Source organism: Chaetodon auriga, chromosome 1 (assembly GCF_051107435.1).
Source record: "Chaetodon auriga isolate fChaAug3 chromosome 1, fChaAug3.hap1, whole genome shotgun sequence".
Classification (NCBI taxonomy): domain Eukaryota; kingdom Metazoa; phylum Chordata; class Actinopteri; order Chaetodontiformes; family Chaetodontidae; genus Chaetodon; species Chaetodon auriga.
The window spans coordinates 8,917,313-8,932,591 of NC_135074.1; the positions used below are offsets into that span (position 1 = coordinate 8,917,313).

The 15,279-nt window shown below is 42.6% G+C and overlaps 2 protein-coding genes across 2 annotated transcripts in view; one reads left to right on the top strand and one right to left on the bottom strand.

Annotated features, from left to right (window-relative positions):
- The window catches only part of cskl (c-src tyrosine kinase-like), a 48,835-nt gene that overhangs the window by 13,032 nt on the left and 20,524 nt on the right, over positions 1-15,279 (top strand). The window lies entirely within an intron of this gene.
- Positions 7,310-10,282, bottom strand: LOC143329096 (zinc finger BED domain-containing protein 4-like). The gene is made up of 2 exons (XM_076744853.1): positions 8,557-10,282; positions 7,310-8,400 (listed from the first exon to the last, which is right to left on the bottom strand). Exons 1-2 carry the CDS (start codon positions 10,144-10,146, stop codon positions 8,128-8,130), a joined length of 1,863 nt encoding a protein of 620 aa, XP_076600968.1. The 5' UTR covers positions 10,147-10,282; the 3' UTR covers positions 7,310-8,127.

Here is a 15,279-nt window from a genome sequence, read left to right on the forward strand (position 1 = left end):
AGGCAATCTTCAACACTTTCATGTCTGTCTCTATCCTCCGTCCTCTGTACTCTGCAGTTCTCTACTCCTCAACATTGCTCCTCTTTTGCTATGCCCTTGCTCTCCCAGAGCCTGGATTTCAGTGTGGGATTGCAGGTATTGAGCATAATTTCATCGATTCGCGAAAATATGGCACCTGTAATGTGAGAAATTCACTCACACATCTAATAATGTTCAGCCAATGTTTGCACCGGTGCAGAATGTGGGACGACTGGCCGGAAGTGCTGCATCAGCCTTGAGCCGTTCTTCACAGGGCAATATTTTTTATACTCTTTCGTATGTAATGTACATAGCCTGTATACTTGATTTTATTTCATATCTTTTTTATTGTCTATTTGTTCTTTTTTACCTCTTCTTTTATTCTTGCTGTTGTAACAAGTCAGTTTCCCCAGTGTGGAATCAGCAAAGTCATATCCCATCGGACTTACTGAATTCCACCTTGAACAACACACTTAACAACACACTGAGTAACACATTGGTTGTGCTCTTTTCACTCTCTCTACAAGATTATGAGCCCCCTCTGCTATTTGCAGCATCTCTCACTAGCATACACAGATGGGTTTCAATGATTTGAACTTGAACGCATGCAAAAGTAGACCGCTGGCTAAAACATAAATCTACATCATCTGAAGTGGAACCCACTCAGAAAAGGACACTGAAACCCCAAACAACTAGCACAAGCTGCAGTACCAGTGATGTCAACATTAACAACGTTAATCTTCGGGATCCTCACCTGAGATTTCCACCCGGCGCAGAGCCGTGATGTCGCGTATGTGGAGCTTATTTACTCCGTCCTCCACGTTTCTCCAATCCTCACTTTATGTCCCCACTAACCAGACTGCAGTGGCTAAAACTGTTGAAGTTGTACAGTTGTAGTGTGAGGAGAAAACAAAGGCGTTTCTCAAAACTGGCTTCTTTATAGCAGAAAACAAATTTGCTGATTCAGAATTTGGTCATCTGGTTAAATTCATGAAGGAGATGGAGTGTCCTCACAGACGCATCAAATTATGGAAGTTACCTTAATGAGAAGAGTCTGTCAGAAATACTCCAAGCCATTGGAAGTATACTTGTAGAGGATAATAACAAGCCTGTGCTAAAAAGTTTTGTGTTTCCCTGAAGTACTGGATGGGTCCACAGTGTCAAAATTGTCAAATTGGTTAGAATATTCCCTCCAAAAAACATGTAGGTTCGAACCTTTCGATTATCTACTTTTGTGCATTACATCCATAAGCAGGTAAACCAGTACGAGAGACACTACTTTTATAATGTTTCAACATAAACATCTTTTAAAAGATCCACATACCTCCACATTACAAAAAACCCAAACCAAACAAATTCCTCTGTTGTGTTGAATTATATGCTCACTTCAGCTCGACCTACATTTCCATCTTCTATCAATCAAAGTGACGTGTGTGCAGTGGCAGAGGTCCACACATCCTGGAAGACTTCAGTTTCCCGGACAAGTGGGAGGAATTCCGCTCGCACATTATCTGATTATGAACCCTATTTTTCTAATGTTTTTTGTCCAAGTGACTAATGGAGACAACAGTTATTGAACAAGAGCGCAGCAGCCGGCAGCCATGAAACACACTGCAGTTTCCCTCCAGGTGTTTGTTTTTGTCATATGAAGTGCCTGACGACGCCATGGAAAAATACTTTCTTGTTAAAGAATAAGATCCGTTTTGTTTGAGCAGAAACAGCTGATATATTGCTCTGGCCCAAACCACCAGACTCCATTCACAGAAACGGTGATTTTTGTCATCGTAAACATACTTCATTCAAATGCGATTAAAACAAATCAGATTCAGCAAAGCTTTCTTGGCTCGTACTTCATGGAGTCGGAATGGAACATGGCTGCCTCCAACACTCAGGACTCTTGACAAGTCAGACAGTTCAAGTTTGTGGCCCTCCATCATGATGAAGGATGTTTTTATGCATGTGGTCTTTCTCTCAAAGGCAAGATCTGAACCTCTCCACAGTCCAACCAAAGGTTGAAGGTACCATACAGTCCCTGAGAGAAATGATAGTCCACCCCGGCCCTGCAGAAGACGACTTCTTGACCTCTCTTCAGGGTAACACATTTAAAGGAGACAAGCTTGACCTTAACATCCCAAAACCAGCATTTGATTACATGAAGACATGAAGAACAGATATGTGGGATCCTTGATAAGTGAAATTGACAGAAGATTCCCTGCTAACACAATGCATATTATGTTGTGGTTCAAATTTTGGAACCATGAACAGCCATTGTGACAAAAGGGAGCAGAGAAAGTTGAAAAGCTGACTTGTCATGCAGTGTCAGTGCAGAGGAAGCTTGGGCAGTGTCGGCAGTGCTGAAGCAAGTCATGGTTTCCAGCAGCTCGCATGCTTCATTTTCCTTTCAACAGTTTGACTGACTGTGCTGCACCGACAGACTCGTGCACTTAAGACAGCTGTGATATTACCTATTTAAAGTGTGTCATGTGAACATGGATTCAGATCACAAAACCATATTAAAACTAAATTCAGAAATTCACTGAGTAATACAAACCTCACCAAACTGATACTCATTGCAGAGCTTAGCTCTCCCCCAGAGCAGTTTGATTTTAACAGCTGTTATCAAGTGGAAAGAGATGAAGTGGAGGAGACAGAGTACAGGGAAAGAACAGAGCAGGGAGATGAGAGAAAAGGGGCCACTGAACAAAAGACGAAGGATGCTGATGCAGCTCAAAGAGATGACCACTAAGAGAGGAGAGGGAGAACGAGATGTAAAACATAGAAATCCCTCTATGTGAAGCATTTAAATGCAGAAAAATGAATTTCATTTCCTGTCTCCTGATCTCTGTCCTCTCAGTCTGTGAGCATCTCATTCTCTCCCCTGCATCATCTGGCATGGTGGCAGGGGTGCTAACGGCTGTATCAGCAGGACAGCCAGAACCAGCTTCCCTCCCATCGACAGCAGAACTTGTAGCATCCTCCCCACTGTCACCAAATTCAGGTTGGGTGTGTTTAAAAGAATGCAGATATTTTGGCCTGAATGTCAGACATTTAGATGTCTATCCATCTTTGTTTCTAGATGGATTACATTAATATAATTTACTCTCGTTTTAACAAGTTGTCATCAACTTGAATAACATGATTATTATCTCACCTGTCTCTCCTCTGCTTTGTTCTGTATACATATACAGTAACACAGGACATTAGCTATGATAGCCAGTTATCTTAACACTTAACAAGGCTAGGTGTCTTCACAGACATCATTTCCAAACAGGCTAATTATGGAAATGAGTCTTACCAACAGCGGTACAATGAATACACTTAACATTGACAAGACAGAAATACAGAGAAAGAATGGAGTCATTGTGCTCCATAAACGTTACAGCTGAAGCAAAACCTGTAGTTCAAAGTAAAACGCTGCAGTTAAGGAGGACCACTGTCTGCCCTTGTGTTTGCCCACATGCTGGTTGAATGTGATCACCTGATGAGTGTGTCTCAGCTTTTAGAAGAAAGTACAGTTCTCTGGATTCATGCTCTCTCTCTGCTAACCAAGTCTGTCTGTGTCTGCCTTCGTGTTTATAGGCTGAATCTGCAAATAGTCAATTTCTTTGTCAATTTGTGATTCCTCTCTGCTCAGGTGTACAAGCTCAGTTTTGAGCCAAATTGTATTCCAGTGTCCTTTGCAGTTTGGATTTTGCTTTTAGCCGCACCCTCCCAGTCCCCATTTTCTCCCTATGTGCCTCTCTCCTCCCTCAGTCCCCTCTTTTTAGTCCACTGAGTCTGATTTTCCTCCATGGTGTCAGTGCTGCTGCCAATGAATGCTTCTTTTATTTAAGAGATTTGGAGCTGCAGTCACCACTAATGCCGCTGCCATATTGTACCAGCACCCTGCTGTTGCTGCTGCTAATGACATTCTTTGTGTCTCCATCCCCGTGCTTTGCCTCCTCGTCTCCTCCTCCTCTGGTCTGAATGGAGGACTTGTCATGTGCTGCCATCAAAGGAGGCTGAGAGGCAGCAAAAGCAGCCGCAAGCAGCTTCCCCCCTTCCTCCTCACTCATTCTGTCTCACCCCCTGGGATGTTCGAAGCCACTTCTGTATGTGTGTGTGTGCACGTTTGAGAGACAGCGTACATTAGGTCACGGTTGAAGAATGCGTATGCATATGTATGTAAGTTGGAGCATATATTACGCCAGAGGATGAGGGGCATTTTGTGTGTACTTTTGTGGTTGTGTGTATGTTGTCAGTGAGAGTTCAGTACCATTGACAGGACAAGCAAAGTCTGAAGAGAAAGTGTGTGTGTATGTGTGCTCATGTATGCACACATGCACCTGCCATGCAGATGTCTTGTCAGAAGGGCACCGAGCCTCCCAGAATCCCACTACCCTTAGGCATCCTGCATCCCCTTCAGGAGCTTCCTGCTCTTACCTGCCTCAGCATATTATTTTGCATTCAGGTCAGAGTAGTTCTCAGTCGTTCTGTCCTTCAACACAGACATATCTGTACCTCCACCAACAACACCGGCTCTTCATTTGACACGCAATAGCTAATGGATGGATGGAGCCAAGGAATACAGCCATGAGCACACATGCATTGTTGTTACTGTCCCTCTGAGCATGTTCCGCTTTAATTCTTTAACTCTCATTGCTGCATGTTCAAAGAAGACAGTTGTAGGTGATGAGCTGAGTTTGTCTTTAATCCAGCACGTAGGTACTGAGGCAACTGTCATTTTCATTGTTGATTAATCTTCCAATTATTTTATCCATTATTCAGTTAATCTTTTTTGTTTATATAATGTGAAATAGGGAAAGATAATAAAAAAATCTCCATCACATTTTCCAAGAACCTAAGTAGAGTTCTTCGTATTGCTCATTGCAGTGAAGATACAGCTATTGCTATTTGTTGATATGTCAGTATTCAGTATTCTCAAATGATGGAAGCTAGTATGGGCTGCCTGCTGCTACAGTAAAAATCATACATAGGTAAGGATAATATATATGTATTTCTCTTAAAGAGACTCGCACGAACAATACATTTATCTAACAAGTTTTTGTCTCTCTGCAAGTGCATTTTCAGTATTTGAGAGTAACCCCATCCTTGTCCACAATGTTACTCTGCGTTGTTAGTTTGACGAGCTGAGAGGAATGAACTTTAAGGAGGCACTCCATCATTACGTTCAGTTCATTGGTCACGAGGAGAACTGTACAGCCTGTGAAAATGCTTGTATAACATCTTCAATGGTTGTCATGATCATGAAAGCTCATGACAGATGCTGTTGAGATGAATTATGGGAAACGTAGGGTTCAGTGTTATGTGCTTGACCCCTTCTGGGTACTGAAAGACAGGATATCTCAGCTTCTGCTGATTTGATTTGCATCATTCTTTGTTTAATCTGTAGTTAAGAAGTCCCCCGGTTTCATGAAAATGCAATGCTACATTGATTGACGGCCTCTTTAATGTATTTGGTACCGTACAGTCAAAAGCGTTGTCAAAGAATTAGATCTTTGTGAGGCTTTTACTTCCCTGGAGTGAATGGTTCTTTATTTTTTTACTTGTACACATGTGTTTCTAAAAACAGTAAAACAGCTGACAATCTTGGATAGAGCACCCAAAATCGCCCAAAAGTAAAGAGGGAAATCCTGAAAGAAAAGTGGTACAAGCAGTGCTCACTCACAGCAGGCAAAGTCGTTAATGCAGCGTCTCCATAATGTATGCATTTATGAAAACGACTGCAGCCTGCCTCCGCCTGCATGGATATTGAGAGGATATAAATAGCCGGGCCTGGATGAGTGTGCGCTGAGACTGGAACCACAGCACACAGAGCTCAAACAATAAGCTGTCACCACTACCCTTCCTCCCTTCTGCTTTCTCCAGTCCAGCAGCCTCCCAGAGCTGTAGAGGGGGGCGGGGGCTGGTTCTCTGTCCCTCTTCCTTTCTTTCTTCCACTTCCTGCCTCCCTGCTTTTTGTAATCTGTCATCAGCGGCAAGCCCGAGCCTGTCACTTGTTACGTCAGAGAGGCAGGCAGGAGGGCTGCCTGTCTCCCCACCTCTCTGTCTGTCTGTCTGTCTGTCTGTCTTGTCTTTGGTGGGAGAGGTTTCTCTGTCGTGCTGCTCTATTTTTCATTCCGTTAGATAAAAATGGGGGATGACAGCTGTGGATTAGACACGCACATGACTCCTTTGCTCTACTGCAACGAAAGGATGTGATTTTCTTATTTTTTAGCCCTGTTGTACAGTTCAGCATTCCAGTAGACCATCCCAGTGCTCTTTGTTGGTCTTGCTGGTCACGTCCGGGAGTGACAAATGGTGTATCTAACATATCCCGGCTGATTCAAGCCGTCATGTCTTACTGCTGTCCGTTAGAGGGAGCAGGACAAGTGGATGTTTGATAAAGTAAAGCCAGTAACGTGATGTAGTTACAGAAGTGTGCACTGAAGGTTGTTGGTTCAAATCTCTGAGCCATCTGGTAAATCTGTCATTAATCTTGCCTTCCTCTCCGCCCTCAACGATTAAACGCGAGATACCCTTGAGCAAGGCACTTATGCATGTCTAATCCCTGTAGTGCAGCTGCTGGTGGATGCTAGAAGTCTCTGGTTGTGTTGGGCAGTATTTTAAAGTTAAACAAATGTTTCAAAGGCCACAAAACAACCTCAGCCCAGAGGACTGCGTCTGTCTTCCTTTCTGCTGCCGCTGAGCCAAAGAGTGAAGGAGAACAGGGAAAGAGTTTCTGTGGCACAGTGAAGCAGCACCACAGCTAAAAAAAGGTGAAGATGGCTAGAAATGCTTCATGTGGCAGATGGCAGAGGCAGGCACACACTTGTAATGATTGAGTAAGCCACAGTCACAGTAACTTCCTTTTGCCCCATGATCTTCTCCTTTATTATTTATCATGCCTCGCAGCTCTCTTCTGTCTCCCTGCTCTACTTGTGATTTCAGTGTCCCCTCCATGCACCTGTTTGTACCAGAATACTTACTCAACTCTAGTTCCCTCCCTGGCACAGTAGTGACAACTTTTCAGAGTTTATATTTAGTATTAGTATTAGGGATGTCCGATATTGGCTTTTTTGCCGATAACCGATATGCCGATATTGTCCAACTCTCAATTTCCGATACCGATATCAGCCGATACCGATATATGGGTTATTTTTTACTCAAAACTAATTTAGGTAACATCACATATCTCCTGTTGTGGAACTAACACAACATGCTTAATTTTAATACACCACTGGATATATTCTTGAATGGAACAAGACTTTCCAAATGTTAACATTGTGCAAAATAAGAAATACTTCAACTTCATTTAGGGAAAAAGTGCCATGTTTATTTTTCTTTTTGTAATTCCCTGAGAATCTCTATGCTCAGAACAAATAGAGCAAATTTGAGTTCACAAATAAAACATTGATTTTACCTGAACAGTTATGTGCAGCATATCTGCATCTTAAATCAACTAAAATAACAGGCATAGTATATGACATTGCTTTTTTTCTATGATAAATGAGCCTGCGTTGGTTGGACGTATCATGAACTGCATCTTTAACCACAACGTAATCACCTTAATTGAATGAATGCACAAATATGAGTCAATAACAATGTGCAAAATAAACTGTACAATTTTGTAAACTGCACATTTGTTTAAGCTACAAAAAAAATACTTCAGGCAAGTGAAGTACCAAAAAAAACATTTAAAAAGGTGTAAGCTGCCTGTGTCCCTAGCCCATTACTTGGGCTAATTCTGTACAAACATTGAAGTTATAAACTGGGCTCAATCAGCACTGCTCTACATGAGCAACAACAAAGATATGCAACCTTAAGGTAGTGTGCAATAAAAACAAAGAAAGCACAACATTTGAGTCCAAACCTTCTGGAGTAGTAAATAAAACCCTCCTTAGTATAAGTGCAATGAACAGGGCTAAAAGACTGCCTGCCCTTCGTAAATAAAATAGAAAACATACAATGGGCTCAATCCACCCTGTTCTTTCAATAAGTAACAACATGTGCAAATAAAACAAGAAAGGCACAAAAAATAGCTTCAGTCCAGACTAGTAAACATAACCCTCCTTTAAAGTGCAACAAATGAGACTAAAAGACTGATGCTGTCTCGCCTATATGACTGGTCTAATTTTTTCCCTTGTCCATATATGTGAGAGGTAGATTTTTCTGAATGAAAATAAGCATCTCAGCATTGTCGCAGTGTATGCGATTTCTCTTTTCGTCTATGACATGGGAGACAGCGCTGAACAGCCGCTCACTGTCTATGCTGGTACAGGGTGCAGTGAGGTACTTGCGTGCAACTTGGGCAAGTGCAGGGAAGCGGATCTGGGTGGAGCTCCAGTACTTGAAAGGGCATGCCGTCTTGGGGATGGTGGCTTCTCCCAGGTATGCATGAACCTAAATGAAAATTAAAAGGGAAAAGAAAAAAAAAAAAAACAAACACAAAAACAGAACAATTTAAATGTTTTATTCAAAGCACTACAAGTGTCTGTTTATTTCATTTTCATGTGAAGCATTCAACAAATCTGCTGACAAAATTTATCATGTACTCACCTGCAATGCCAAGTCGCCTGTAGTGGGATTGGTGACATCATTCTCTGTGATAATTTCTTCATACATGTCCAACAGACTCCCAGCTCGGGCCTTCTTAGGTGGGTGGTACTGGTCCTCCTGGCCTGGATCACCTGCACTGGCACCAGCAGCCTCTTCTTGCTGATCACAGCCCACACTGGCGATTTCGTCGACAACTTTCAGCAGCATATTCCGTGCTCCCTCCTTCTTATCCGGGTCAAAATAACGGTCTTTGTAGCGAGCGTCAACCATGGTTGCAATTGCATAGAGAGGTTCGGTTTGCACACCATCAAATCGTTTGCGGACAGCTTCCAATAGGGTATGTTTGGCTGTTTGCACACCTTTGTCTGATTCATCGGTCTTGGCAAGCAGTCGTGTCAGTGACACCACACCAGGAATGACATCTGCAGCAGTGGCCTCTGCAGAGCTGATGGCCCTGGTTAGCTGCTCAAAGGGTTGCAGGAGGTTGACGACCTTCTCCATAATGCCCCAATGAGATGCTGTCAATGTTGTGGGTAGTTCATGATCAGCAGCATATGCACTTAAAGCCCTCTTTTGCTCCACCAGGCTCTGCATCATATAATAGGTGGAATTCCACCTGGTGGAGACGTCTTGTTGCAGTTTTTTCACTGGCATTTTGAGTTCTTTTTGTATGTCTTCAAAACGACTGTAAGCAAGTGGCGAATGCTTAAAGTGTCCCACCACTCGCCTCCCCACGGCCAGAGCATCTGCAATACTGCGCTGAGACAGGGCACCTCCATTCACAGCGAGCTGCAAAGTATGTGCCATGCAGGGCAGACTTGGGACACCAAACTCCGACGCAGCTTTAGCTATGTTACGCGCGTTGTCTCGGACAACTACGTGCACAATTTCTTTGGGGATTTTCCACGTTTCAAACATGCCTTCAAAGGCCGATGCGATTGCTTCTGCCGTGTGAGAGCCGCGGCACTCTTGGGAATGAAGCACAGACTTCTTCAACACAAAGTCGTTGTCTAGCCATTGAGCAGTCAAGCTCAACATGCTAACCTGGCTAACGCTGGAAGACCATATATCTGTTGTGAAGCTAATTGATACAGCCTCAGCTATTAACTTCTCGACGTGGCTGTAAACAACTCTGTGCAACTCGGGCAAACAAACGTCTGTTAAATACCTGCGGCTGGGCATGGTGAAGCGTGGCTCGAGGAACTCCACAAGTTTAGTGAATCCGGTGTCTTGTACGATTGAGAATGGCTGGTTATCCAGTGCAATACATTCGATTATTTTCCTATTGATGGCTTTTGCCCTGGGGTGGTCCTTGGCGTATTTCTGTCTTTTCTCGTTGGACTCTTTGAGCGTCATCTGCATCTGAGTCGTTTGTTTCTGTCCCGCCGGGCTCTGTTTCTTTTCATTGCTTTGCTGCACAAATCTCTCGTAACTCTCTGCATGGTTTATCCTGAGGTGGGAGATTAAATTAGATGTACCGAAGGCAGAAATCTTGGTCCCACCTCGCATAACTGAAGCTTTGCATTCATTGCAAATAGCAACTTTAACGTCCGACGGAGACACTTGAAAATAATTCCAAACCACTGACATGTTGCAACTTGCCAGCGAGAAAGTTTGTCACTGCAGCAACTAGTGTTTGTGGGCGCAGCTTGATGATGTCATCAAATTTGCGCAGACAAACGTTTCAGGAGCCAATAGGCACTATTTGGGTGAAACGCAAGCATTATTTTATCGGGGTTTTGAGGCATTAAAAAATCCGATACCGATATTAAAATTTTAAGCTATTATCGGCCGATAATGAATATGGGCCGATAATATCGGACATCTCTAATTAGTATATTTATTTAATTCCAATCTTTGACAGTTTGACTAGTGGTGTGATTTGTGGTTAATTGTTCCTGCTGACTAAATCAATGGCCCAGCATGTGTTCCAAGATAATTGTCAGCATTAGTGTTATTACCTCTCCACTAAGTATTAACTGAGGAACATATTTTCAAGCTGCAGATCTGCTCGCACAAGCTTAGCAGCAAAACTGCACCATCAGATTTGTCAGAATATGTCATTTATTGGCGAATAGAGTATATTGAATACCTGACAGATGTAGGTACTTCATGATTGATGTACCCGGAGATTAGGGAGTATCTTACATGGTATAAATGACACTTCAGTGCATGTCACCTCAGAATGGAGGTGACATGCACGAGGTGACATGCATGCATTTATACTTTAAAGCACACAAATGAGCTTTAAAGTATACTATCAAGTACAATAAAGAAAGTATCTAAAGAAAGTAGCTAAGTAACATATCACAGAGATGCAAACTTCGAGCGGAGGGAGGTTGTTCTGCCTGACTTTGAGCTTGTTGTTACTTTACAGCTCAATGACTTCATGTTGTAGGTTGTCAGGCACATCAGCTGGCTCCACATTAAAAGGCATCACAAACATGTTCATTTCCTTTTGTTTACTTTTCGTGTCCTGAAACCTCTCACCAAATGCCTGAAGGAGTTTTCACACTCAGCAGCATATTCAGATGTCACAGCAGGCTTTAGTTGCCTCTTTCCAGTTGAACATGCCACAGCTTTAATTTCACTTCAAATGATTTCACATTTGAAAGCAGAGAGCCAAGAAGCTGACTGGAGCAAGGATCAGCGGCTATTCATATCAAGCATCAGAATCAAAATCACAAGTTTTAAATACCACCTTATTTTAATGTTGTTTTGGAAAAACACTGTTTGCTTCGCTTTTGGTGGAGAAGTTGTGTTCCATGGTGGTGGTTTTGCCTCATCCCTGCACTGAACACTGTCTGTCAGAGTCATGTGATCACTGAAGCGTGTGGAGGCCCAGTAGTGACTGCCTGCTGTGGTGGGAGATGGCTCATCAAGATGAAAAGGACATGGGGACACAGAGGCCTGCTCCATGTCTGAGGATACAGCTTCCATCTCTGGGTACATTATCTCTCTGCATTTGCTCTAATTGGAGCCCACTTCCTGGTTCCTCTCACACAGATGTACGCACACATACATCCACATAGTTGCCGATGCAGGGAGAGAGCTGGACACAAAGAGAGGCTGCTGTGCTTGTGTGTGGCCATTTTGATATGCTCTCCCACTTCTTTAAATACAGCTACAGCCATGCTACGTTATAGCATATGCGTTTTTGTTTTTTGTGCTTGGTACAAAAAAGTCAAGAGGTTGTTGGGTTTATTAAAACTTGACTCGGTGTTTTTTCTGACACTCGGCCACATATGGGGTGACCGTTTCTATCTGCTGCCTCCCGCTCAGCTGGCAGCCTGTTGGTCTTGCTCTTCGCTGTGATTTAATGAAGACATTGTCTGGTTAGCCACAAGCTTTTAGAGGTTGTTTGTTGTTTCTGTGTGTGTTCCTTATTGTTAGACTTGCACTTATCATTGGTTTGCACTTAAAATGACCTTTTAGAATTTGTTTTGATCGGGCAATATTTTTATTGCTGGCAGCCAAAGCTCACACTTTGAACAGCAGATTGCTCAAATAGATGAAGAGTTTATCTTGTAATTACAAAATAGCAATGTGTCTGATCTGTCAGAAATCGACAACAGTACTCTTACATGCGCGCTCATTTGCAAGTGCCTGTCGCCCTCAGGTGAATGTCTGTAATGTAAATGTGAAGCGGTGACTGAGGTAAGATGCAAATTGTGTTGAATATGAAACATGGCAACTGCACTTTTGTACACATGTCTGTATTTCCATATTTCCCAAACAGGGCTATCATATTTGTTCCCTGTATGCCATGATTCGCCTCTATGTGTTCATTATTTGCAGTTGCAAACAGAACTGCTGTCAAGTACTTTACATATGGGGAAATGTGATGCAGCCAGGAGTCATTTGTTGTTGACAGTTCCATGCTGTCCACTCTGCAGAGCCTCCAGCACCATGAGAGTGTATATTTGCATACCCAGTAGGTCACATTTCCATACTTTTCACCCGTTTCTTTTACTGCTAGCACGCTCCACCATACAAATGTACTGAGTCAAAGTTCAACAGCCATAGCTGCCTTATGCTTGAGATGCTGCCTTAAATCCCTTTTTAAAAGTTAAGTAAGTTGTGTCATGGTTAAAAATGGACAGACTATTTACAGTATACCAAACGTTGTTGTACAATCCTAGAATTGAAATTATATATGCGTTGTTGTTGTTTGCGGATGAAAGTATAGGTGATTGTGTGCGTCCTCCCAGCTGTTACCAAGCAGTCAGATCATACAGGAAGTCAGTTAGTCACAGACAGGGCTGTGCATGAGCAGGTTTCTTTGTCTGCACCTGAAGTCGACTTAACATACTGTGGCTCTCATTTTCAAATCAGTTAGCCAAATACACTGCATAAACTATGTAGATTAGAAGATAGATAATAATGATACTAGATGAACTAATTCAAAATGGCATTAACCACAAAGTACATGTGCCAGTCTTATCTAGTTCATGACTGAATATGTGGTTGACAGTCGTGGCCTGAATTTGATTTATAGGGAACTTTGCCTTCTCCTACTTGTTGCCCATGTGAGTAATAGAAGGCTGAAAAAACTTTTGGCAAAACTTCAGTATCAATCTGAGGGTATTGTTTTACTAATGTAGAAAAGCTGATCATTTAGAGAAAAAAAAAATGCATTCTGAGAGAAGTGACGCGCGGCTGTGTTATAGCCAATATAAAAACGTTTAGTGTTCAGTTCTCTCTCTGCAGCACACAGCTCTTGTGTAGCATTACTTGACTAAGCAGACATGGAATTTGATGGGAATTTTGTTTACTGGTTCATATATATAAGGCTGTCCCTTGTTGAGTGCTATGGGATGTGCTGTCAAATGCTGGCTCAGTAAATTGAATTTCCCTCAGGACAATTAATGGCATCCTGATTTAAACAGCCATATATCTGGGCCAAGCTAAATTGTCACCCCAAGTAAAAGTGGACTTTTATAACCTATGGTAGACGCTGTGCTAGTGGGACTGTAATCTGTGGACGGCCACGGGCCTGCTCGAGCCAGTCTTCTGTTTGTATAACCCGAGGCTTTGCCACAGTAGTTTTAGAAACTGACAACAGCAGTTTGACTTAAACACCAGCCCTCTCTGATGATTTCTGTTCAAGCTTTTAGTTATCCAGGGAAAGCTGACAGAGCAACAATCAGCAGTGTCCAGTACAAACAGCGCTGTGATTCTTGGGCTGAATGTCAGATGGTAAGAGCTGGATTAGAGTGTAAGCTAAATGTCCTGAACTGTAAATTGCGACCTGCTACGAAAGCAAAAATATGGAGGTAGAAGGCTCTTAACTCCATCAAAACACAAATCAGCTCCACTGACAAGAAACCTGAAGACGGGTGCTATTGTAACATGGTGATTTAATGTAGATGAGCCTAGTTTCGTGGCAGCACTAACAATTATGAATGGGCAAATTTGCTGTTCCTCTATCATCATTGTCTCTACTGTCAGTGGATCAAGTCAGTCTCTCATCCAGTTTCAGAACAGCTTATATGTCTTGTGTTTTTTTTTATTTTTTTTTTAACAAAATGTAAAATTATGTCTAAATTCTAACAAATTCCAACTGCATGAAGAGAAGCGCGTTGCATAATGAGAAGGTATGATCAAACTGCTGGAAAAGAAACCGTTAGGACAAGCAGAGACCCAAATTAATTTTTGGTGAACTTTGACCGCAAGCTGGCTGACAACGGCTGAAGCTAGGGGCGAGTGCATCTCACATTTTGTGTCTGAAAAGGCCTTCAGAGCAAAGACGAGGGCTTCCCATCGAATGTTCTCTGAATGCTCAACGAAGCTATGCTTTGTGTTGAACAAAGCATAGCTTCAGGATTCAGGACATAAGTTATCTTTGCTTTATTCTCAGTGTAATGAATCTGTCTTCGAGGCACAGTGCAATAAAATATTACTGCGCTGAAACAATCATGCAGACATAAAGTATTTTGTAGATGAGCAACAGGACCCCACATATCACTTTCTTCTGCATTCATCAAAGCACTTCCAGAGCAGTCGGCTGCAGCACAAAGACGTGCTTTAAGTAGAACGCTGTATTAGTTACAATGAAAATAGCACATAAGACACAAACTGTCGCTGTCATCTGGCATAGCACTGAAAAAGGCTGCGCTGCGCTCTGAGTGATGTTAACCGGAGCCTTTGATGTCGCACTTCCCAGTGTGTTGCCCCGGCTGTCACCGGCAGCTCCTGTTGCACAGAAGGAGAAAATTAGGTGGAGGGGAGTGGAGAAGGAAGTGATTTCCACTCGTGTGTGGTACAGCTGGAGCGAACTAGAATGCTAAATGTATACTTTGATGTGTGACCTTAAAATATGAAGAGCCATATAGTTGGAGTCTAGCACCCAGCTGGTCCTGAATCGTGGTTAGAATAGAAATTACATTAGCCAGAAGCATTTTGTATCCAGTCCAAGCCAATCAAATTGATGCAAGCCCACACAACAGGTATAATACCTAATACCATTTAGCATTGCTAATTTAATGTTTATATTAAAAGCATCGAGAGAGGAGCAAGTCATCACTACGGTGATAACTTTGCAGAGCAGTAAAATCCCATTTGAAAGACATAACTTGTTCAGCATCTTGCTTCTTGGCTTGTATTTTGTCTTCTGACCAGTAACTGTAGCAACACGCCCAAACATGTGTAGCCTCATTGCCTTTTTTTCCCGACGCAGTGCCTTTGTTGGTCTGCGCACAGTCTTTGGTTTCTACATAGATA